Source organism: Anguilla rostrata, chromosome 7 (assembly GCF_018555375.3).
Source record: "Anguilla rostrata isolate EN2019 chromosome 7, ASM1855537v3, whole genome shotgun sequence".
Lineage (NCBI taxonomy): Eukaryota > Metazoa > Chordata > Actinopteri > Anguilliformes > Anguillidae > Anguilla > Anguilla rostrata.
The window spans coordinates 42204946-42227554 of record NC_057939.1 but is presented as its reverse complement, the minus strand read 5'-3'; the positions used below and the strand labels follow the sequence as shown (position 1 = coordinate 42227554).

General features: G+C 41.2%; 2 protein-coding genes across 2 annotated transcripts in view; both read left to right on the top strand.

Moving 5' to 3' along the window:
* Positions 1-2089: 2089 nt before the first annotated feature.
* Positions 2090-21969, top strand: LOC135258640 (putative methyltransferase NSUN7). Its single transcript, XM_064342083.1, has 12 exons — positions 2090-2329; positions 3990-4045; positions 4370-4497; positions 5226-5378; positions 6029-6212; positions 6373-6713; positions 6879-7093; positions 7358-7459; positions 7777-7879; positions 8629-8749; positions 9051-9197; positions 21769-21969. The coding sequence occupies exons 1-12, from the start codon at positions 2104-2106 to the stop codon at positions 21967-21969; spliced, it is 1977 nt and encodes a 658-aa protein (XP_064198153.1). The 5' UTR covers positions 2090-2103.
* Positions 21214-22609, top strand: part of LOC135259724 (RNA-binding protein 47-like) — a 39497-nt gene continuing 38101 nt past the window's right edge. The window contains exon 1 of the mRNA XM_064344382.1: positions 21214-22027. The gene's annotated coding sequence lies outside the window, so the exon portion shown is untranslated. The remainder of the gene's footprint in view (positions 22028-22609) is intronic.

Genomic DNA, 22609 nt, shown 5'->3' with positions numbered 1-22609 from the left:
TTTCAGGTTTTATTGATAACAGCCAGGTATATCAACCCATAATCATAATTCACCATTGCACCAGAAGCAATTGTGTTTCATTAAGGTTTTCCCCATTCAGGCAATTATCTTTCAGGCAAGTAATTATTTTTGCCCAATAATGTATATTTACCTTCTAGGTAACAACACGCAACAAATAATAGGTTATGTCCACAAAAAAGCCATGAATCCATGGTTGTGACAGCCCTAATTGCAAGACAGTAGATGGTGCTAGTGCTCTTCCTCAACAGCACATTCCTAGCTTTTGAACCGGGTCCCCACATATGTGCTCTTTAGTAAAATAAAATATTAGTTCAGTTGAAGACTCCCACTCCCTTCAAAGTTGTTCATAGCCCTTCGGTTTGAGCAACGGCAGAATCCACTATTTTCTTGACCTCTTTCCCAGATTTCGTGTAGTCTGCTAAATAATTAATGTAGTGGTACAAATAAATTTACTGCCAATTCGGTCATAAATTGAACATTATTATTATGGCCAATTTACAGAAGATCCTGGGTAGAACAGATAAGGGAAGATGTTCCTGAACCCATTGTGCCCCCTACTGGCCTACCTCTTCCAGTATTGAAATAGATTTTCATGCAAGTCTTTAATTCATGCACAAGACGGTAAAATGCATACGGGGCTTTCAGGAGTTTGTGATCTAAAGCATGAAAACACACGTTAAATAACTCCAAAGTGACTTGTGGAATGCCCTGATGCCTCCAACGGTTGAGCGTGTGTTTACCGAATTAAAAAAAAAAAAGTTTAATTTTTTTATTTGGGTTGCATATTATGGACATGACACCTGTGCTTAAGGAAGTATGGAATCGCGCGGCTTCCTATAACATGCTACGTGGATCCTTAATTAATAGGCCTACTATAATGCTTAATTCCTATTGCAACGGTCTTTGGGAGTGACGTGCTGCTTGGGAACTGAGAAGGCAATAAGAACTGGAGCAATGCAAAATTGATTTTTATGTTTATAATTGTGAATGCATGCTATCTGCTGATATGGAAACATCAAGTTGCTGAACAAGCTGCTTTCACAGATAGCCTACCTATGTTTTCACAAAATTCAATTTAGTAATATACAAGAAAATGATATTATAAAGTTATTTTATTGCTGAAGATTAGTTATACTTGATTAATTTGTATACTGCCTAAATAGGATGACTGAGGATGCAACCCAGATGGCCATGTTTCGTGATAAAAGATATTTATGGTAACGTGGAGTTTCTTCAAATGTGTTATAAAGAAAGCATAAACGGCACATAAACCTATACAGGCCATACTAGGCTACATGCCTTTAGATATAAAAGCAATAAAATACACAGTCTACGAGGTTTTCGTTTTTTTGCAAAGGAAACTGCTGAATTTAAGATAGGCGTATCAAGAAATAGGCTAAAATGGAACAAGCTAAGGCTGCGAATTGCGAATATGAAAACGCATGATTTGAAATAGCCTTTGATCCAAGCAAACATGCGTAAATCACTCTTGATTGGCCGAGTTCGTGTTCAAATATTTCCAAATGGAACGTGATGGCTACATTTAATTATGACTTCATAGCACTATTCCCTCTTCCACATATAACCCTATAAATTCGTTATAAATCAGTGTAACTTTTCCATTTAAACATTTACGAACTGAGTATAAATTCTCCGGACTTCTCTGAGGAGGACGTTTGTCACGTTCCCATTGCAACAATGTCAGGTATATTATTATGTATTCCGTTATAATGGTGCAAATACTTACCCCATGTACTATGCTTCTAGATTGGTGCAAGTCAGCGTACTTACAGTCACACTCTACGTACATTTGCTGTTTTGGGAATGTTTTTCGGCCAGATTGTTGGCACTGTTGCTTACGTAATGGTTGGATGCACTTAAGCTCTCTTTCATAGCATCTGCTCTGGCTAGGACAGTCTGCTAAATGAAAGCAATGTAATGTAATGCAAAATAATGGAACCTTGGAGCAAGGCATTCTCAGGATTAAACACAGCATTGAAAAGGGCTCAGTAATTAAAGATGTTTTCCCATGTCTCCTATTATCTCTTAGAGAGAATGCAGACCTGTCAGACCAAGCAGCCCATGATTGAACGGCCCAAGGATCCCGTTGGGCCCCCACTAAATGACGTGGGCTTTACTGATCATATTTATGTCCAAGCGGCTGCCATCTTCCAAAACGGTCACGTGGAAAAGCCTGCAGATCAGAAGCTGGTTGACTATGGCAGGAAAGGAAACCTTTGGATGCCTGAAGAAAGAGATGAGGAGTCGTGCCTCTTAGCCTATGAGCTGGCATTTAACAGTCTCAAATGTATGCACTACGGTTGTACACAGTAAAACGTTCAGTGTTAAATCAACTTGTTACATAGTGCTTATGGTCCCTCTCTGGTCCTTATGGAGCTCATATGTGTGTTCAGAGTTGAATTGACTCTGGACATTTTACTATGAAATTGTCCTATACTAAAATGATAATGTTGATTACTTTCTATAATTAATTTAGTTTAATGATTAACAATGACTGAGTAAAACAAGTCAGGAAAGTTAGTTTTACTATATAACTTGCCCCTCTTGAGGACTTGAGGGCTTGGCATCACTCCAAGTTCCAAGTTGCACCTCTTGTTTGTTTAAAAGTGGCACAGAAAATGGCTCTGTTGAGTATAAATACTTACAAATCACTTTGCAAAAGGCTTGATTGGGTTTTATATTGCAGGCGGGAGAATTACCATAAAAACCACTTTATTACCATATAAGCCATTTGTGAAATTAATTTTTTTAAAAGCATCAATTAAGGCTAGATTTCAGCAGGTATTGAACTTTGATGGCTTGGAAGAAGCATCAGGAGAATACGTTGTGATGCTGTGGTGCTCATGTAGCACTCATTATCCTGAGTGAGCTAGTGAGCATATGCTATAGGAGGTGGGACCACCACCCAAGAGGCAGAGGAAAGGTCTCATTCACTTAGCTAGGAGAGTGGATTTTTTGGCAAAGCTGCCCATTTGTACCTATTGATGCACCATAGAAACGGCGAGGATGGGTGTATTGAACCTGACACAACCCTGTATCAATTACGGCTCTCCAAATCAATTCGCCAACCGTATAATCTGTTATCTGTAGAACCGATAATGAGATATTGCTGGTTCAACTCACGGAAGCATAATTGCCAGGGAGAACTAATAAGGCCTCTGAGAGCCACAAACAAAACAAGACAAAAAAGCTGTAATTAAAATAATTTGCATATAAAATATGGGGCGGCATGGCGATGCAGTGTGAGTACTGTCGCCTCACAGCAGGATAGTACCGAGTTCAAATCCTGGCTGAGGGCATTTCTGCATGGAGTTTGCCTGTTGTCTCCGTGTACGTGGGTTTCCTCTGAGTACTCTGGTTTCCTCATGCAGTGCAAAAATATGCAGGTTAGGTCCTCTGGAGAGACTAAATTGTCCTTGGGGTATGAATGTGAGAGTGAATAGCGTGTGGGCCCTGCAACGGATTGGCAACCTGTCTGGGTTTATTCCTGCCTTTTGCCCAGTGTGTTCTGGGATAGGCTCCAGCCCCTCTGCAACCCTGACCAGGAGTTAGTGGTTTAGAAATGGATGGTTGAATATGTGACAATCCATATTTGACAAAACATTTTAGTAAGATATTTAGATGTCTACCATCCTACCAGGTCTGAATGTATAGCTAATGTATATGGAATAACAGCAATTGTATTTAATGGATATTCACTGAACTAGAAAGCTTTCTCACGTCAGTGGACAAGTTTGATTTTTTTGACAGATTACTTACAATGTAATGACTTATTAATCTATTTAGCCTAGGTAAGCCACTTATTAAAGTTTATCATGGTACATCATATAAATTTAATTATTGGACTGATTTGACCTTCGTGATAAGGGTAAATAGTTGATATATTTATCATTCACTCAAGTATTCAGCCACTTTGGTTTTAACTCATGTTGCTTTGTTCTTTGCAGACCAAGACCTTCTTGAATCTGTAATTACCAGCTGCACGGTCATCTGTTATTCTGTGGTGAGATTGTAACCAGACACTGCTAGCCAAAGCTTATTTATTTATTTGGGGAATGCAATTGGGTGGCACTCTAATGATCATTCATCTAGAAAAGTGAAGGACCACTTGCACAAATGAAGAAGTGTAACCTCTCCATTTCAGTCAAGTAATATTTGCATACGTAGTTCTCGCAGCATATTGACCCTCTTATTAACAAAATATTGACCAGTTACAAACTTTAGTCTGAGTATGTGCAGGTAGTTGAAGCACTCAGTTAATATATGTGGCTTTGCTTTTGTAATTCATCTTTTGTTCCCCGAAGTGAAATGGCTCTCTTTCCCATAGCCAGAAGATCTGATGAGCCTGGTGGTAGTTATGCTGTTTGACTTCCAGGACCGGAAGTTTGTGAATCGCAGACGTCTTAAGGGTGAGAGGCTGCCGGATGTCATCACTGTGGAGGCCTGTCTCTTCAGGTCAGTGGAAGAACATGAACTCCTGCACACACAGGCACCACATGTGTCCTGTTCTTCCTCTGCCTTGCTTCCTCATTCTCTTTCTTCTGTCATGCAAACATCTTTGGATGTCAATATGTGGCGAAATATTTAAGTATAAATTGCTCAACACTTTTTCAAATGTATCACGTATGTATGTATGTATGTACATATGTATGTATGCTTGCAGCTGTTCTTGTAATTTGTTAGATTGTAATTATGCACGACAGGATCTCTAATACATAATTCCAAAATTGTTTTATTTAATTTTTTTAATTGTTACAATTTGTATAAAATGTATTAAGCTATTCATTTAGCAATTTCGTAGATTTTCCAGGTCTAGCATTAATTAATTTAGTTGAGATCCTTAAAAATATGATTAGAACCAAATGCTTTGTGGTCTTTGGTGATCTCAATATTTAAATGAGAGATAAAAAAGCACACACATATATTCAAGAGTGCCATGTGAAGTCTTACGCTTAGTGGCTTAATCCTGTAGCTGTGCAGTTAACCTTGCTTGTCTTTTATATGCCAGGTATAGGTGTGATCTCATCTGTAAAGCATTCAGAAATGATATGCACTTGTTGTACATCGCTCTGGATAAGAGCGTCTGCTAAATGCCTATAATGTAATGTAATGTAATATGTGATCTATGTGTTCAGTTAGCATCTACCGCTAATACCTCTCATTGGTTATCATTGACACTTCAGATATAAGACAAAGCTGGCAGCTTCCCTGGCGCGCATTCGGATCAAATTTAACCTGTTGAACATTGAATGCGTTCTGCCTGAAATCGTGAAGGAGAGGCAGAAGATGGCCAGGTCTCTGTTGCTATATGCCTGGGTCAACACCCAAAAAACCAGGTCAGTTCCCTCGTCTGTCCCATCTATCATATTTTGTCTGACCATGCTAGATTCTCAGCTCTGTTGAGTTCTTAGCCTCAGTTCCGTACTGACATTATTAATGAAAAAGGATTCCATATTTAAAACCTGGAAGAATGATTTGTTTGAATATGGCACTTTGGTCATTTTTACTAAATGGTACTATGTGAAAAAATAATCATGCTTCGTGGACCATAAAAGGAACAGGGCTCCATTAACAGAAGTGTGCCTTTATGTGCAATGAAGGCATGCCACTGAGAAATTGTTGACTGATTGCTTTTAAACAGAGTGAGGAAAAGAAAACTTCCCTTTGCCAGGGCATTAAATGACTGCTTTTGGTAAATTGACAAAATGAAAAACTGAAACACAGAAGGTTACAGTACATTGCAGAAGATACGGTGTATTTATATCAAATCCAGTTATTAGACAGGTATTTATGTGCTGCATTTTCCTGAAATTTCAACAAATATTATATCTATGTCAGCTTGAAACAGTTTTGTGTGCATGCTTTGTGTGCATTTCCTGCTCCAAGCTGTGCTGCAGTATTTATTGTATTATTCTTGAGTTCATTTAACGTCTATGAAATTCTGACATGGTTAAATATTAGTTGGCTTTGTTGATGATCTCTGCAGTCTTGAAGATGTGAAGGATGCCCTGACTAGGGAGGGATTTTCAGAGGCGGGTTCAGTCCAACAGTTGCAGGGACAGGCTTTCTGCCGTGACGCGCACTGTGAAGATTTGCTAGTTTTTGCTCCGCGCCACAAGGAACAGCTGAGCGGAACAGAGCTTGTAAAAGACTGCAAGCTTGTCATTCAGGTAGGTGCTAACACGACCTGGTTATAGGAGCATGTGTTCAGTGTGAGCGGTATTATGTTACTACAGTAACTGGGTAGGGACAATATGAGTCATTATTCGCAAACGACTGAGAGTGAAACATACAGCAAAGGCTGTTCCGCTGTTAACGTCGCCCTCCTAGGACAAGTCCTGCAGCCTGCCGGTCAGCGCCGTGCGCTCCGTGCTGGATCGGGACCGGGGCGTGCTCGTGACCGGCTGCTTCTCGGCCCTCACGGTCGCCCACACGGCCGCCGCCGCCGCCGCCTCGCGCTCCGGAAACGTCCTCGTCTGCGAGGGCAGCGGGGCCAGGAGGAAGGAGCTGAGGGCCGTCCTCTCGAAGATGGCGTGCTCTCGAAGTACGTGCTCTGAACTTGTCCCGTTAATGACCGCTGCAGCTTTTCAGGAAGTGCCACTGAAACATTGCCACTGTAGTGCAGCATCTGGAGTTTGCTGTTACCTGCTTAATATTGGAGCAACACACCAGTATGTTCAGCAGGGATGTGACCTAATGTCCCCCCGGTGACACCTATAAACTTCCAGATCATCACTGATACCTTTATGAATTGCTGAAAAAAAGACACCAGAACATTAGCGGTTATGGCTGTTTACTCATAAGGGCCTATGAGCCGATGTGCATTTGAGTCAAAGATCAATTGGAGGTGGAAGTCAGTGCAATTGCTCCAAGTTTTGTGACCTGGCGACGCATGACCTCTCCGCAGATGTGGAAATAATCCCAAGCAATTTCATGGATCTGGACCCAATGGGAGTTGAGCTGGAGGGGGTCAGCGTCATCTTAATGATGCCCCAGTGCTCCCTGTCGGCTGTGAGCAACCCTGTGGACTTTATCGTTCGAGAGAACAGAGGTACAGCCCCACATTGCACCCTGTGCTCCCCTGGAACGCTGTCATCCTACTCAGATTCAGTGCCTGTCCAAACTGTGACTTTATTCACGGAGAAACATGACAAAAAAGAAATGGCAGATGTGATGAATTTGTAGGTTTTCCAAGGAAAATGCTAAGGCATGAAAGTGAACTTACTGTATGATGTGTTCTTGAGGTTAGGGACTGGCGTGTACCGTATGTTGAAGTGGGGTGCGGCCACTGACAGAAATGATTGCTGGGTTGCAGATATAGACCTGCTGCAGGACCTGTCCCGTGGCTCGATAAGCCCGGGCAGGCTGAACAACCTAGCGGCCAATCAGAAACGGGAACTTGAACATGCTATGAAGGGTAAGCACAGAGAACAGTACATCTAATTTGAATGGGTGAAGTTTTTTTTACTTCTTTTTTAAAATACAGTTGGTAGAACCATGAAAAAATTAGTTAATAAAAACAAAATAAATAATAATAATAATAATCATAATAATAGACAAGCCTGGGAAATGAATTAGGGATTCATTATACATTTGAGGATATCCTGTGGGGTTCTACACTGCTCTGTGTAAAATTGAAAGAGATTATGGAAATATTCACAGACAAATTAGAATATTTTTATCTGTGTGTAGCTCTGTTATCTGCGGGTGTGTTTGTCTGTTTGGGCTAAATAGTTCCCAAGTCAGAGGCGGTGGTGTACAGCACGTGGTCTTCCTGCAGTGAGGAGAACGAGGAAGTGGTGGAGATGGTGGTGCGCTCCAAACCCCGGATTTACAGGTCATTCTCTCTCGGTGCCACACCATTCATTCTAAACTTGATTTACACACGGAAACACTAGTATCTGATGCTTTATAATCTACTTGTCTTATGTATGTGTCCATATCCACATACACAAGGCTTTGAATGATAGGGCATTTGTAAGTCGTTCTTGTAAAGTTGTGTTTGCTTGGTCCCCTGTGGATCTGAAGATGGAGAGGAGATAACTAGCAAGACATATGTGTTGGTTCTAGAGTCTACACGTTTTCTATAGCAGCACAACTAAATTTTTCATGAAGACATCACTATCAAAGGGGCACAATAGGTGAGGAAGGCTAGGAATGTCAGAGATGAAGTAGACTTCAATAGGGGTGTATAGTATACCTTGCCCGGTCCTGACCAATGGACTGCTGTGTTGTAAAAAGCAATACTTGGCATTGTGCGCTTCATGGGAGCGCAAAGAACATTCTGTGCTCCCTGAAAGGATAGCAGGGGTTGCAGCAACAAGCACTGATATATGATTGGGCATTCCCCTATGACTGTGTTTGTGTGCGTGTGCGTGTGTGTGTGTTTGTGTGTGTGGATGTGTGTGTGCGCATGTGTGTGTGTTTGTGTCTGTGTGTGTGTATGTTTATGTGTGCGTGCGTGTGTGTGTGCGTGCGTGCGTGTGTGTGTGTTCATGTGTGTGCGTGTGAGTGTTCATGTCTGTGTGTGTATGTTTATGTGTGTGTGCGCGTGTGTGTGTGTGTGTGTGTGTGTGCACCCAATAGGCTGAGCGCTACAGGCTTGCCACCAGGCAGTAAAGACAAGCCGGAGGGCAACAAAGACTTGTTTGTGCTGGAGGCGTCAGCAGAGAGCAATGGTGGTTTTGTGTCAGTGATGACCAGGACGGTGAGTACAGACTTGATACTGTAATCCTCATCCTAATTTACATAGGTTTTAATTTACCGTAGCATATTTGCCTAACCCCTGAGGATCAGGAAGCACAGTAATCACCAAATATGGTGACTGGTTTATATTTTCTTGATATATTTCCTAGGTCCCAGTTGATAGCAGCAGGACTATATAAGTTAGCCACTACTTTAAAAATGTGACACATTTCTTGCATTTATTCAAAACTTTTAATTTTAATCATGCAAATACTAACTGGGTGACTTGCATCAAGCTTAATTGCTCCTCCATATTTAAACAGAGCACCCCAGCCATGCAACAGGTAGCAGTGGCTGAACCCAGGGCAGTTAAGAAGGATGCCAAAATGGAGGAGTCGACCACCGCCCCTGAAATTCCCTGGACTGCCATCGCTGCACCCAGCAGTAACAAGGCCCCGAGCAAGAAACCGGCAGGGAAAAGAAAAAAGAAGGAAACAACGAGGAAGCAGGCTCCCAGAAGAAGCCTGCAGCGATAATGAAAAATAATTCTGCTAAATCTCCCTCTACAACCAAAATCTCCACTCTTTGAAACATCGTATTTACAAAAATCAGAGACGGTGGAAAGGTGAAGTATCACCAGCCAGCAAACCACTCCCCCCCATGTCCCATTTCCTCCACTGAGCATTCAAAACTGAGAAAGGCCCAGCCTTCTCCGGCAATCTGATCACCCAGGAAGTCTGCCACGAGGATTCTCACCTCCTCTGCCACAGACCACAAGCTTTGGTTCGCTACCTCCTCCTCTATAGATCAGGAACCAGAGTAACTGCCCCCTCCTCCACAGTCCAGGAGCTCCTCCCCCACTGCCTGTGTAAAAGGCTTGACCGGAAGTTTAGGAGTCTGCGATGATGGTCACGCCGCACTCCCCAGATTCATCTCTGATGCAGGGAACCTCCCACACCGTGATCCCGCCCCCAAATGCAGAACACTGTAATATTGCTCCAACCATCCACCATGTGGCTCCTATAACCCACTATCCAAAAGGGCATCCTACAAGACGAAGGTAAGTTGAAATTTGTGTTAGCTATATTGAATTTAAAGCTTAATCAGTGTTGGAAAGTAATTGCCGTTTCAAATTCAGTCATCATCAGTTTCAAATTCAAATATGGAGGCTATTTCATGCCATATGGAATCAACAGATAACCACAAGGGATTTTGAAAGCTCAGCACCTGAACCATCCACATTGAGTTCAGAAAAATAGGTTATGAATCAACACCAGACGTAACAAATAAATTGATCAATGAATTCATTGTTCATTGTTATTTTATTGAACTAAATCACAGTAATTTTGTGCATATCTGCAACACATCCTGTCCGCTTCTGGTGCTTCAAGGAACTTCTCATGAAACCACAATTTGCCCATCATCAGGGGATCCTGGTGACACAACACTCTTGTGTTTGAACAGTGAGTTCAATGATGATTGAACAGTGAGTTCAATCATCCTCCTCTATTTAAGCCGCACATTTTTTTCACCTTCACTTTGTTTGCTTCCATTCTCATCTCCATGTCTCCCTAACAATTCTTCTCTTCCCATTTTATCCTCTCCTCATCCTTCTCTGTTTGCAGTGTGGGTGTCACTGGCAACTATGTATGCTGGGAAGAGGAAGCCGCTGCTTTCCTTCCTGGCTGCAAATGGCACAAGAGGAAGTGTTGCTAAGAAAATGGTGGGCTGGGAAGACGGTCCAGGATCCATGTTATTGGGGCGATTTGCTGAAATGTTCATTGGAGAGGGGGAACCAGCTTCACCAGCTGTGTAGCATCAATTGCTCCCAGTCTTGGTGGGTAGAAGCCTGCTTTTTGGAACCCTGCATTCTCCACGTCTTTGGTCAAAGCCTGGGATTGTGCATGTTTCAAGATGGAAAATAACTGCCTTTTCCCTGTTGCCATCTCCCCTCGAGATGCCAGGTTGGCAGTCAAGACTCTGTTCAGTGGATCAAACGCACTCAGTTCCAAGGGCTGCAGGGTGTATGTTCTTTGTAGTGAGAAGCAGGTGACCTCCAGGTTATATCCCCTGAAGAATGAGAGGACCTTGAGTTTCATGCTTTTTTCATGGACAGACAATGGCCTCTTGCTGGAAGCATATGTGACAAAATGGTGAAGCCAATCCCCATCCAAAGGGGTAGGCTTGCACTATGATGTGTGCCTACTGGACACTGGACGCTTGCTGCTTGTATATTTGCTTCCCTTCTTCTTTCATCTCAGCTCGTCCACAAACCAGTCATGTCACAATTAAAATCAAGGGCTGACTTGTGAACTAAACTGTGTTGCCTGTGGAAAGTCTGGTGGATGTTGAAGAGCCCTTGTAATGTTCCCTTGTCCGCTTGCTCTCTCTAGACCATCAGAAACATGGGCTGATAATTCAGGGTGGTGAATCCCATCAAAAAGAACAAGTTTCAAATGCATTAAATTGATGACAAAGTAACAAAACACATTGCTTCACATTTTGCTGTGAGCATTAAGGAATTAATCTCAAAAGATTGAAAAAGGAATATGTTTCAATGTATGCCAAGGAGTCTCTTAAAAACCAACACTGGTAACACTTCTACATGTAGCCGTTGCTGTTAATGTTAGTTATATCATGACACTGTTGTCTATTATATATTTTGCTCTGTTTCATAGATTTCAATAAAGCATTTTTAATCTTTTGAAATGGTGGATTGTTCTACAATATTCCTGAAGCTGATGTAGGGAGTAACACTTAAGATGCAATCAAATCTATATACAGAAGAAGGAAATGAAGAGTAAAAATTGGCTATGGAAGGATGAATTACTTTCACTATAGGGTTAAGAGTGAGACCAAGCTGAAGTTTAAGCCTAACACTGCTCCTAGGCTCACATTAAAAGACAAAGATTAATTTCTTGCTCTGTGAAAATTGATTAACTGTATACTTGTTCATTGAACAAAGACATCAGCAAAGCAGATATGCTGCAGGATTACTGTCAGAATTGGACCCTGACAGTAAATATGACTAAAATGAAACAAGAAAGGCCCAGGAAAGCGCATATCACAGGATTCACCACAGGTCTCCAAATGCTAGAATATAGTACAATTACCAAGATCTATAACACAACAGGGAGTTTTAGCTTAAATAACCTATCAGAGAAAGGTTTCAGGGAATGATATAACATATGGTATAGAATGGTATATGGTATAGAAATGTGAGGTCTTCTCACAGATGCAGATTTATACAAACACGCTGACACGAAACCTGCCAAAGCATCAAGTTCAAAGGAAAATACGAGAAGTAGGCCAATTTTGTACTTACTTGACATACAAAAAAATGGCGATGCATTTCTGGATCCATTTACGTAATATGGACCCCCACAACAATCATTACAAAGCCAGACAGCGTGCTGACCTAAGCCACAGATTCATCAGTAACCACAGCAGCTAGGATCTCTGGGTAATCTCAGAAAATGTCCTTATTAAACGGCCAAAGGCCACAAATCAGGTACCCTTTTATCCCCTTCTCCGCATTGTCTGGCCTATTTATAAGCCTCTCCAAATAGGCCAGACAGCCTTAGATTTAAGAAGAGTCATCTCCCAGAATTCAGTGTCATCCATTTATCCGCTGCATTTACCTCAGCAGTTGCCTTTCAAAGACATAGGAATAGAATCTTTCTTATTCAATACTACTCATTTAGTACTTCTTAACTTTCAAATAATTTTCTTAGTGGATACATCAGATATTCATAGAATGCACAATATATTAATGCCACATTGTTATTTGTGCTTTTTTTGCCTTTTCTTTTTGCCATAAAAAATTAGATGATTAAAAGCACATTAGTTTGAAATGTGAGTGTGAGTTTGCTATAGGATTAATGTAAAATCACAAAGTGTCATGAGTAGTGATTTTTTTCTATTTGTGCTAGCAGCAGTGGCATTTTTGTGCATGCATTTAGAGACAGAGAGAGAGAGAGAGAGAGAGAGAGAGGATACATGGCAATGATTGCACGTACGTCTGATCTCATATGTTGTTTGTGAAAGAATTATACTTCAAATGAGGCAAAGACTTCAAAGACTTCACAATTCAATTCAGTTGAGTCAATAGCAGCTAGCACGTGCATTGGATAGAGGGAGAATGTAATAGAATGGGTTGTACTTTTAGACAAAAGAGGATTAAGAAACAAAATAGCCACCAGGTGGCAGTACAATCTGGAGTATTGAACATGCAAAGTTACTATCATGCAACAACAATATAATAAAACAATGTAATAATTAGGAATGGTGGACACAGGGGTTACAAACCATTATGCTGCTATTATTTTACCTTTAGCAGTGCTTGGCAACACATACCGCATTTACAGAAAACAGGAGTCAGGATATGATTCTGAAACTCCAGCATAATGGTGGAGAAATTAGAACTAGACATTAAAGTTCATTAGAGGGGAAATGATTCTGGTGCCATATCTGATATCATAAATATGTACAAAATATACACCCAGAACTGGACATGGTGGAGTAGAACAGTTCCAGGTGGTTTTCTATGGTCGAAAATAAATTACTAAAATATAATGTGCTGTATTCTCATGTGAAAAAAATGCAAAAAAATATGTGTTTTGGCCACCAAACACAGGATCAGAATCTAGGAAATACATAATGTATATATACTGTATAGTTAATCTATTGTTGGAGAGGGAACATTGATGAGTACGTGGGTAAAAGAGTACCCTAACGTCTTAAGGATAAAAAATGTTGCATGTTGCCACTCAGATAATTTGTTTTATTTATACTGCAATGTAAAATTACATCCAAGCATCAGCAGAATAAAGTTGCGGAAAATCCCGTAGAAAACCAGTGCCACCATAAACTACTGCTTAGTCAAACTGTGCCACTTCCTCTTTTCTGATCACCACTTCTTCCTCTACCACTTTCTATTGACTTTAATATGCAGACCATATCAACCATATCAAGCACATCAAGCTTTTGTGATGCTAACACTAGCCAGCTCAGCATTATCTGTTTCCGATGTTATTAGTCCTTGAATGTGCCTTACACATGTTCAAGTCAAATAATGTTAAATATGAATCGGTGTCAAGCATTTTAATGAACAACTATTGATTGTGATTATCTATTGTAATTATGTTATTTATAACAACAATGTTGCAACATCTGCTATTTTTGCCAGACTGCAAGATGTATTCAAATACTTTGAAAAGCATCATGACCTTGTTTACATAAATATTTTGTCAGATGCATTTAATTGAAGGAGGGAAGGTCTAGTTATGCCCAGGTTTCTGGTTGCTGTGTGACTGCAATAATGGTTTTGTGTTAGAGATGCCTGTTGGAACTCTTGGCTGCTTGCTTGTAAGCCGATCTGGAATTTTTGCAATAAAGTTAGAATCTGTACAGGAGGCTGCTGAGTAAGAGGCCTGATTGTTCCCTTTCTAAACTCTAAAGTTTCATGGGGGCAAAAGGCCCGCATCCACCTTTTACTTCCCACTGCCCTCCTGCCTCACCTACAACAGAAACTGCAGAGTCTTTAGTTTGCCCAAACACCAGGAACAAGAACATTTTGGAAATGTATTCATTATTCAAGTATAAATAAACTTCTGAATAAATAACAAATTAAATCAGACAGACACACTCGCACACGCACACACACACACACACACACACACACACACGTGTATTCTGTAAATGTAACTTTTTATACAGTGCCATGCAACCTGGTTCTTTGCTGTGGGGATAACCTTTTAAGGATACCTTGGTTTGCTACTGTTGTTTTTTTTTTTTCCAGTTCCAATTTGAAACAAAGCTGCTCTGTTCATACTGATAACTGTAACATTGCAGAGGATCTCCAGTTCATATAAATCTGGAATTGTTTGGATGGAAATTCTACATTCTCTTTGTCAGACAAGACGATGCTTGCCGTACATTTTTATGGTAACTCAAAATAAGCAGGTTTGTTATTCTTTTCATTTTCAAAATGGCAAAACCTAACTCCCAAAAAGCACATTGTGGGCAGAAGGCAATACAGATTGGGGTCTATTTATACCCGTAATTCGGGTATAATTGTTCTCTCAGGAACTTTTGGGTGCAATACATATTCTAAAGTGTAGGTGGAGACCTGGTTTTATTCTACGCTACAGCAAGATTGTTAAGTGGGCAGCAGGGAAAGAAGTTGCAAAGTAAAGGCCAAAAGTAGAATTTGAAGTTTGCCATTGCGAAGCCTCCATTGGTTTTCATGCTCTACTGCCAAATCATTGATTCAGTAATGATTTGCGAAGTCTTACCTTTCATTTGATTCCACACATGCATGTACACCTGGAAGACGAGCACATTTATATAGCGGTACATGCAACCATATAGAATTTGTTCAATAAGATCATCCTGGATAAGAGGTCAATTTTAAAACGTTCACATTTGAACCAAATCTGGCCTGTTTCTAGGACATAACCAGGCTATATCAAGGTAAAACTTGAGCTAAATTAGGGCTAAATTGAGCGAAACTAGTCCCTTTATTGCAAAACAACTCTCGACTTAGACTTCCACCCCTCTAGACATCTATATTCCATCTATATTTTGGGCTGGTGCTCATTGGGTACCAGCTGATGATGGTTGCATTTATTTGGCCAACAGTCAAAAACATACTGTTTTCCAAAATGGGAAGTTGTTTCTCTCAGTCCCTTTGTCAGTGTCCATCTGTGTTTCCCCTTGTGGCCGCTTCAGTTTTTCATACCCGACCTGTTTTGTGTTTTGTCATGGATGCATGGTCAGATTCAGAGATGATGCAGAGCTGTCGCCTACCTTAAACGGTTGTACTACGGCTGAAATGAATGCACCTTATCATCACCACAGATGGTAGCATTGCTTATTCGCACGCTCACTAAACTACATAAATGAACATCGGCATACAACTTGAATACTGTGATATTAATGTCTGCTTTAATTCGAAAAGCAGAAATGTGCGAGGAAATATAATAGTCTGGCATTGAAGTGACTGTGATGGATCGGGACCAGTCGCTGTGCTGTACCCAAAGTACTGCCGATTGGCTCCAATCTCCTTCTGTGCTCCACAGCTTTGCACAGATTAACATTCTAACAGTAAGATCTGATAATTCCACAGGGACACAAAGAACCAAAACAACTCAGTGGAAAGAACTCATTAGTTCATTAGTGGCCCTCCCACCCTCTGACCGACATGTGCCCCCCCCCCCACACACACACATACACACACACACGCAATCATGGACACACACATACACACATGCATGCTTGCACTCAGACACACACACACACACACATACATGCATACACGCACACACACAATCATGGACACACACACACACACACACGCATGCATGTGAACACACACACACACACTTCCATTACAGGTACATTCTTTAAAAAAATGAATGGCAGTGTTGTGGTATCTACAAAGCAGTCTCATCTTCAGTAAATATATCTTTCATTTTTGACACTGTGTTACTTGCCAAATGGCTGATTAGCTGGCTGGCAGCCGCTGAAGCACTGACATTGAACTCTTTCTAAAGCGCGTATATCTTGGTGACACACAGTTGTCTGCTTATGTTTGAGAGTGTTATCAGTTGACAAGCCAAGCTGAGAGTGATGCATGTAAAAAAAATAAAAGTAGCTAAGACTGTCAGCAAACTATGAGTGTTTCAGCAGACTTAAATATTTGTACCTTTGCTATGGTTTACCCTATTCAAACATATGTGTGCCATGAGATATTTTTCCCATCAAGGTGAACAGAATTACAAAATTGGAGATTGTTCACCTGTATTTCAATAAGACTAACACTGCATTATTTCTGAATTTGACAAATATAATAGCATTTTCTGAGCGGCCGTAGCTCCATAGCTAGAGTTTAATAATGCCCACTGCACCACACAAGTAACTATTCATAAAACTGTTACAGTAATTGCTATTGTTTAAATGGTTAAATATTCTCTGTTTAAATGCTTGTAAAATTTCTACACATTTAACATCCATAATGTGAGCACAGCAGGAACAGATTTCTAATAAACATTCCATTGAACCTGTATAACACATCTTATATTACCAAGGTACTGTAAATCAACTGATTAGTTGGGCATTCCCATAGTCTTTGACAATGATTGTGGTTGAATCTATATCCGTATTTACTGGGTTTTTGGCGGTTTGAGCTCAGGCCTAAGTAAAACGCAAACACAAATAAACCTAACCTCATGCTTGGGCTTCTGCTTGAAAATCAACGTATCAGTAAAATACACAGAATGGTGAAGCTCTGCATGTAGCCTCAGGGTGTTCTTCAGGGAGAAGCTCAAAAGATTCTCAGGCTGTAGTACATTCCTTCAACTCAGTGCTTAAAGGGTACTCACCAACAGCCAATGAAGGCTCCTGTTGTAGGTGCAGGAGAATGGCTGCACACAATATCCATCCACGTCCAACTATATGACCACCATTACACACCTGGTGCATTATCTGTACCAACTGTCTAATTGCCCACAGCTGGCAAGATGGCATGACTTTGTGGGGTTTAGTTACATTTGCGGTTGTTAGTCTCTTCACAAATATCTCTCATGCGAGGAGAATGACATTTTTTGAGTAGATTTAAGACCATTTGCGCACTTGCGATTATCTGAGGAAAGAACGCTACCTAATTCATCTACGGGGAATGGCCTAATAATTATGCTGTCGTTGAATTCATTATCATCATGGCCACTGCTTGAAGACTGCGAATAAAAATAAGGAATATCCACATATTCATCATATTATAGCACCTCGGGCCCCGTGGGTACAATGATTCAAGACGCTATCATAAGAAAGGAACATTCCGGAGGAAGTAATTTGCAAGAGATATCGCTGCATGCAGACACTGCAAGTTTTAATCCATATTGAGGTAGGCCGGATGGACTTTTTTTCCCTTGTAGTCACTGCACAGCATTAATAAGCAATGCAACATAAACAGTTAATCACTTGCAGATCCACAAATATTCTTTATATTCTTTCATGTCCTTGTGGTCAGCGTACTGTAAATGTATACAGTATACATACACAGTATATGTACTGTATATGCAATCACATCCATTGAATATGTGGCTGTTCGTGGGTCTGTGAGCACAATGATCTGCAATGAAGTGACATTGTAAATCTCCGATGGCCAGACCTTCCTGATAAATATCACCTGTGCTTAAACTAATTTATGGACAGGTTAACCATACAGACAGAACAGACCATCGCCCATCAGACATCCAGTCAAGTCACAATACGCCAAGTCTCTCCATGCCAAATAAGAAGTACATTTACACAAGATTGTTGACATTATTTATCTTATATATCATACATTTTTGCGTACGTTTCAGGCTAATATATGGCTTTTAAACCTCACATGTAAAATTAGGTACCTGCAACCATCTAGGCTCTCAATTAGCCTTAGTTTTGTAGGGTTGTTAATTGCAATAACAATGACATTAACTCAATGTTATCGCTTTGTTACTTTTCAGTTGTTCACATTTGCATATTCATTTGTTTCTTTTATTTGTGGAGAAGAACATTCTCCTTGCAATGAAACGCAATGAGTTCTCTATTTATGTTTTTCTCAACTGCTGTTTTTTTTATTGTGAATCCCACCTGAACAGTAGAGACACTTACTGGTGTATTGCTTTTGTTCTGGTTTGTCAGGCTTGTACGAAGAAAGAGGAGGTGAAGTATTGTCTCGGTCATATTTTGTTACCAGTGAAAAGCCTGGCCCATCTGTTTCTTTCTCCTTTAAGACTCTGTCCCTGCAGGTACAACTCCAGACAATGATAAGCAACTGGATAGTCAAGCATAGCACCGGATCACTTTAATTATGGGTTAGGGTGAAAGGTCATGGCTCATGTTACCATCACAAACTGCACTGTGTGTGTGTGTGTGTGTGTACTGTATGTGTCTGTGCGTGCTTGTTTTGACAACACTAATTAGGGCGGGCATCAACGTGACAATTTGACTTTTGGTAGTTTGGTTTTAATGTACTTTGCAGCTCTCAAAAACCGCAGATGAAGTTTTGTTCTTGAAACCATTGTTCTGTTTGGGATGATACAATTATGTGATATGCTCTGAAGTATGAATGTACAGCACATTGCAAGGGGTCCTGGCATGTATTATATATGCAGACCATTCTGTGTCACGGCTCTACTCTCAGTAACACTGCCATTGGCGAGAACATTCACAGTTGTGCTGTAGGTTTGCCCCATAAATACAATTTCCCCCTTTAGTATCCAGCAGACCTGCAGACATATTGTATCATGCACCCCAATAAGCAGGAATATGGATCAGTGCCCCATGTCATCAATGGGTGGCATGCATATGAAAGTCTGTATATTGGTAGGCATGGTTGCATTCATCAAATGACTGTGAAATGCATTACGTGTATCTCTAATGCCTATAATAATTCAACTATAGGCTACTTTAGAATCATTTGTGAGTTAATATCCATGGTTCAAATTCTGTGATAACATCAATGTATTTTCAAAGATTATTGCTAATACACCAACACAGTAAAATGTTCAGTGTTAAATTACCTCTTACAGAGTACATATGGTCCCAAATATGGATTTGTACCATTATGTACTGTACTCTGTTGGCATTGAATTAACTGCCATTTTACTGTCATTTTGTTGTGGTTCTTGAAAACCATGGGGACTTCTCATATATAAAGCTTTGGTAAAGCAAGTGGATCATCTAGGTCAGAAGTGGCTGTAAATTTTCCATTTTGAGACTGTAAATTCAGGGTCTCTCCAAAAATATGGGAAAACCAACTAGTCATCACGGATAGAAGTGGTTTTGTCAAGAATGGTGTGGAAGAACTTGATTGGCCTGCACAGAGCCCTGACCTCAACCCGATCCAACACCTTTGGGATCAACTGGAAATGCAAGCAGGACTAACGGCCCAATCAGTGCCCAACCTCACTAATGCTCTTCTGGCTGAATAGAAGTAAATCCCTGAGGCAATGCTCCAGCATCTAGTATAAAGCTTTCTCAGAGGAGTGGAGGTTGTCATAGCAGCAAAGGGTGGACCAACTCCATATTAATGGAAATAATTTTGGATGAGATGTTGGATGTCAGGTGTCCACAAATTTTTGGCCATGTAGTGTACTAGAGTAAACTGACTGGTACTTGTGACTGGTCAATACATTTTACACTCCATGTGAAAACTATGACCAGGGTTGCCAGCTCTCAAGATTTTGGCCCGAGACACTTTCTGGCTCTGTATCACAGGCTCACGCTACCCAAACACACCCAAATACAGACCGCAATAAAAACTAAGCCGCTCCCTTATTAAATAAATATGTATCAGCTCGCAGGACAAAGTGACTGTTGATTGGCTACCTGTCTTTGTGGCCCTTTGTTGTGTGCCCAAAAGACTCAGCAGTGGTGTAATCAGACCCGGTCCCTTGGAGCTAATGGGAGGAAGACATTGATGATGTCATTGTGATGTCATCTCTGAGGCATGCCTCACCCTAAAAAAAAAAAAAATAGTTACATTATGAGTTAATTGACCAAAAGTGTTTTGTAGCATTGCAAATGGAATATGAAGTCCATATTCAGGTTGTGGAGTTTGTCTACTGTAATCCCACATATCCCATCAGTACCTCTGTTTGCTAAACATACCGCTAACCGAACTTGCAGAGAAGTGAGGGCTTCTATACTTTTAGAGAAATTACATCAGCCATATGAAAGCGGGGGAGGAACTATTATCCAGAGATCTGTGTTAATGGACTGTTCAGATGACAAATAGAGAAACAGGGATGTGTGACTTCATGCCAGGAAACTGAAACAGACCATAAATGAGGGGAAATAGACTTTATACAGTATGCTGCTTAGTCAATCATGGAGTGTTAAAGGGATAGTTAACTTTCTATCTTTAATCATTATTATTTCAATTTCATGGTCTTCTTGTGATTGGCTCTGGCATTTTTTTATATGGGATTAAACATATTTTAGATTACAGAAAACAGAAAATTCTGACAACTCGTGGGCTTTTTAATTGCCGGAGGAGGGCATTCAATGTTTGTGTTTAAAATAAAATAATGCACTTCAAGTAACTCCAGTGCAGCTTGTACAGTACTTTGCAAATGAAAGCTGTATGCCTTAAACATTTTTGATGATTTTTGAATGGTGAATAATGAGCAACGACGTTAAAAATGGTCATGAAATTTGACAACCAGTGATATTTTGGTTGAGCCAAACACATCCTACAGAAATGATTATCGTAGTACGTGAATATGAGTGATATATAGGGCCAGTAATCTTGCAAAGCCCCCCTCTCCCCCCGACTTATCTCCGTTATTTGATTTGAGAAGGAAATAAAACAGTTATTCAATATTTGAGAAAGAAATGGGTGTACTAAGGTGGAGAAACCCTCCCGAAAAGAGGAGGAATGCAGAACTGGCCCGAAGCCAGCCGCAGCCCAGCGCACAGGAGGATAGCATTTCACCTCACAGTTACGGGGAGGCTGTCGATGCGAGGAAGCGCAATTCAGGTTTGGCGAGTTTGGGAGCAGGGAGTGCACAAAGAGCGCAAGCCAGGCCACTGCGAGAGGAGCGCCCAGAGAGGAGACGCACCGAGCGTCTCCCACAACGGCGGAGTTTCCCCAGCCCTCGAACGCGACCTACGCGAAACTTCCTTTTTTTTTCATTTTCCCTCTCAAATTCATTTCGCGTAGTTTCTCTTCCAGCCGCAGACAACTTTGCAGCCTGGACATGTTAGATACCCTATAAGTAGATGACGTTCACCTGTAGAAGACTTCTTCACTTGTGAGAGAAATACTCAAACATTTTTTTTTTTTGCCCGTGTCAGCTGTCATACGTGTTTGTGCCAGTCATCTTTAAGAACCTTTTTTTTCCCCTCCTCCTCAGAGCGGTGGAATGTGGGGCTTATGTCACTGAGAGTCAGTAATTTCGCTTTCGACTGGCGCTAATTACTCGCTCCCCCTCCGAGACTTTGCGGGCGCTCCTCTTCCCCCCTCCGGCTGCGGCGTTTCGCCTCTGAGAGAGCCCGGAGTCGGCGGCGGGAGGAACTGACCGAGGCGGAGGAGAAGAAGAGAAGAAGAAGAAGAAGAAGAGAAACCCGAGGTCTCCCACACGCTTAGCGGTCTGCCAGGGAGCGGGCCGCCCGCACTTCCCCAGGGCCGAGAGCAGAGAGGAGATGCACCTGCGGGGGACCGCTACTTGCCTGTCCGCCTTTGCTCTCTGAGGGGGCTTCGCGAGTTCGAGACTGACTCACTTCGCTGCCGCCGCTGCGCTCGACACAGGTAAGACGGCCGGTGTCGCCTCCCTCCCTCCTTCCCTCCCCTCCTCTCTCCCTCAGCCTTCCAGATGCTCAAACTGTGCATCAAAAGTGCAGAGGAAAAAATGCGAGTCTTGGTTTTCCTACTCCTTTCACTTTTCCTCCACTGGATTTGTATTTGAACGGGTTCAGAGGATCTTTTAAGAACGGGTTCAGTGAGTTGTCAGTCATATGCCTGTCAGGCTAGATTTAGCACACTTCCTCTTTCTGCCAGCCAGTGTTATAAGAGCGCTTGTTGTGCAATTGTTCCGTTGAGCTACACAACTGTTACAGAGAGTTTACTTTTATGAGTGAAATTAAATGAAATCCAACCATGGCTCGACTTAGATACTGTATCATGAGTAAGAAAACAGTTTCCCTGTCAATCAAAGTTGCAGAGCTACACAGGCCACAGGTTTCCATCATGATTTTATACGTTTAACTGGCATGACTAGTCCAAGACTTATTTATACTGTCTATGAGTGCTTGCTCTACTGTAGGCGGGTGGACTTAAAGTAAAATGCATGTTCTTGCAGTGTTTCTGAGAGAAAAAAAAAACATTTTAAAA

What these genes read in the sequence shown, in the direction of transcription:
- LOC135258640 (XM_064342083.1), top strand. Translation starts at nt 2,104, where the DNA reads ATGATTGAACGGCCCAAGGATCCCGTTGGGCCCCCACTAAATGACGTG. An exon ending in AATATTGGAGCAACACACCA is followed by an intron (nt 6,714 to 6,878) that starts GTATGTTCAGCA and finishes TTTGAGTCAAAG; the next exon opens with ATCAATTGGAGGTGGAAGTC. An exon ending in TCCAAACCCCGGATTTACAG is followed by an intron (nt 7,880 to 8,628) that starts GTCATTCTCTCT and finishes TGCACCCAATAG; the next exon opens with GCTGAGCGCTACAGGCTTGC.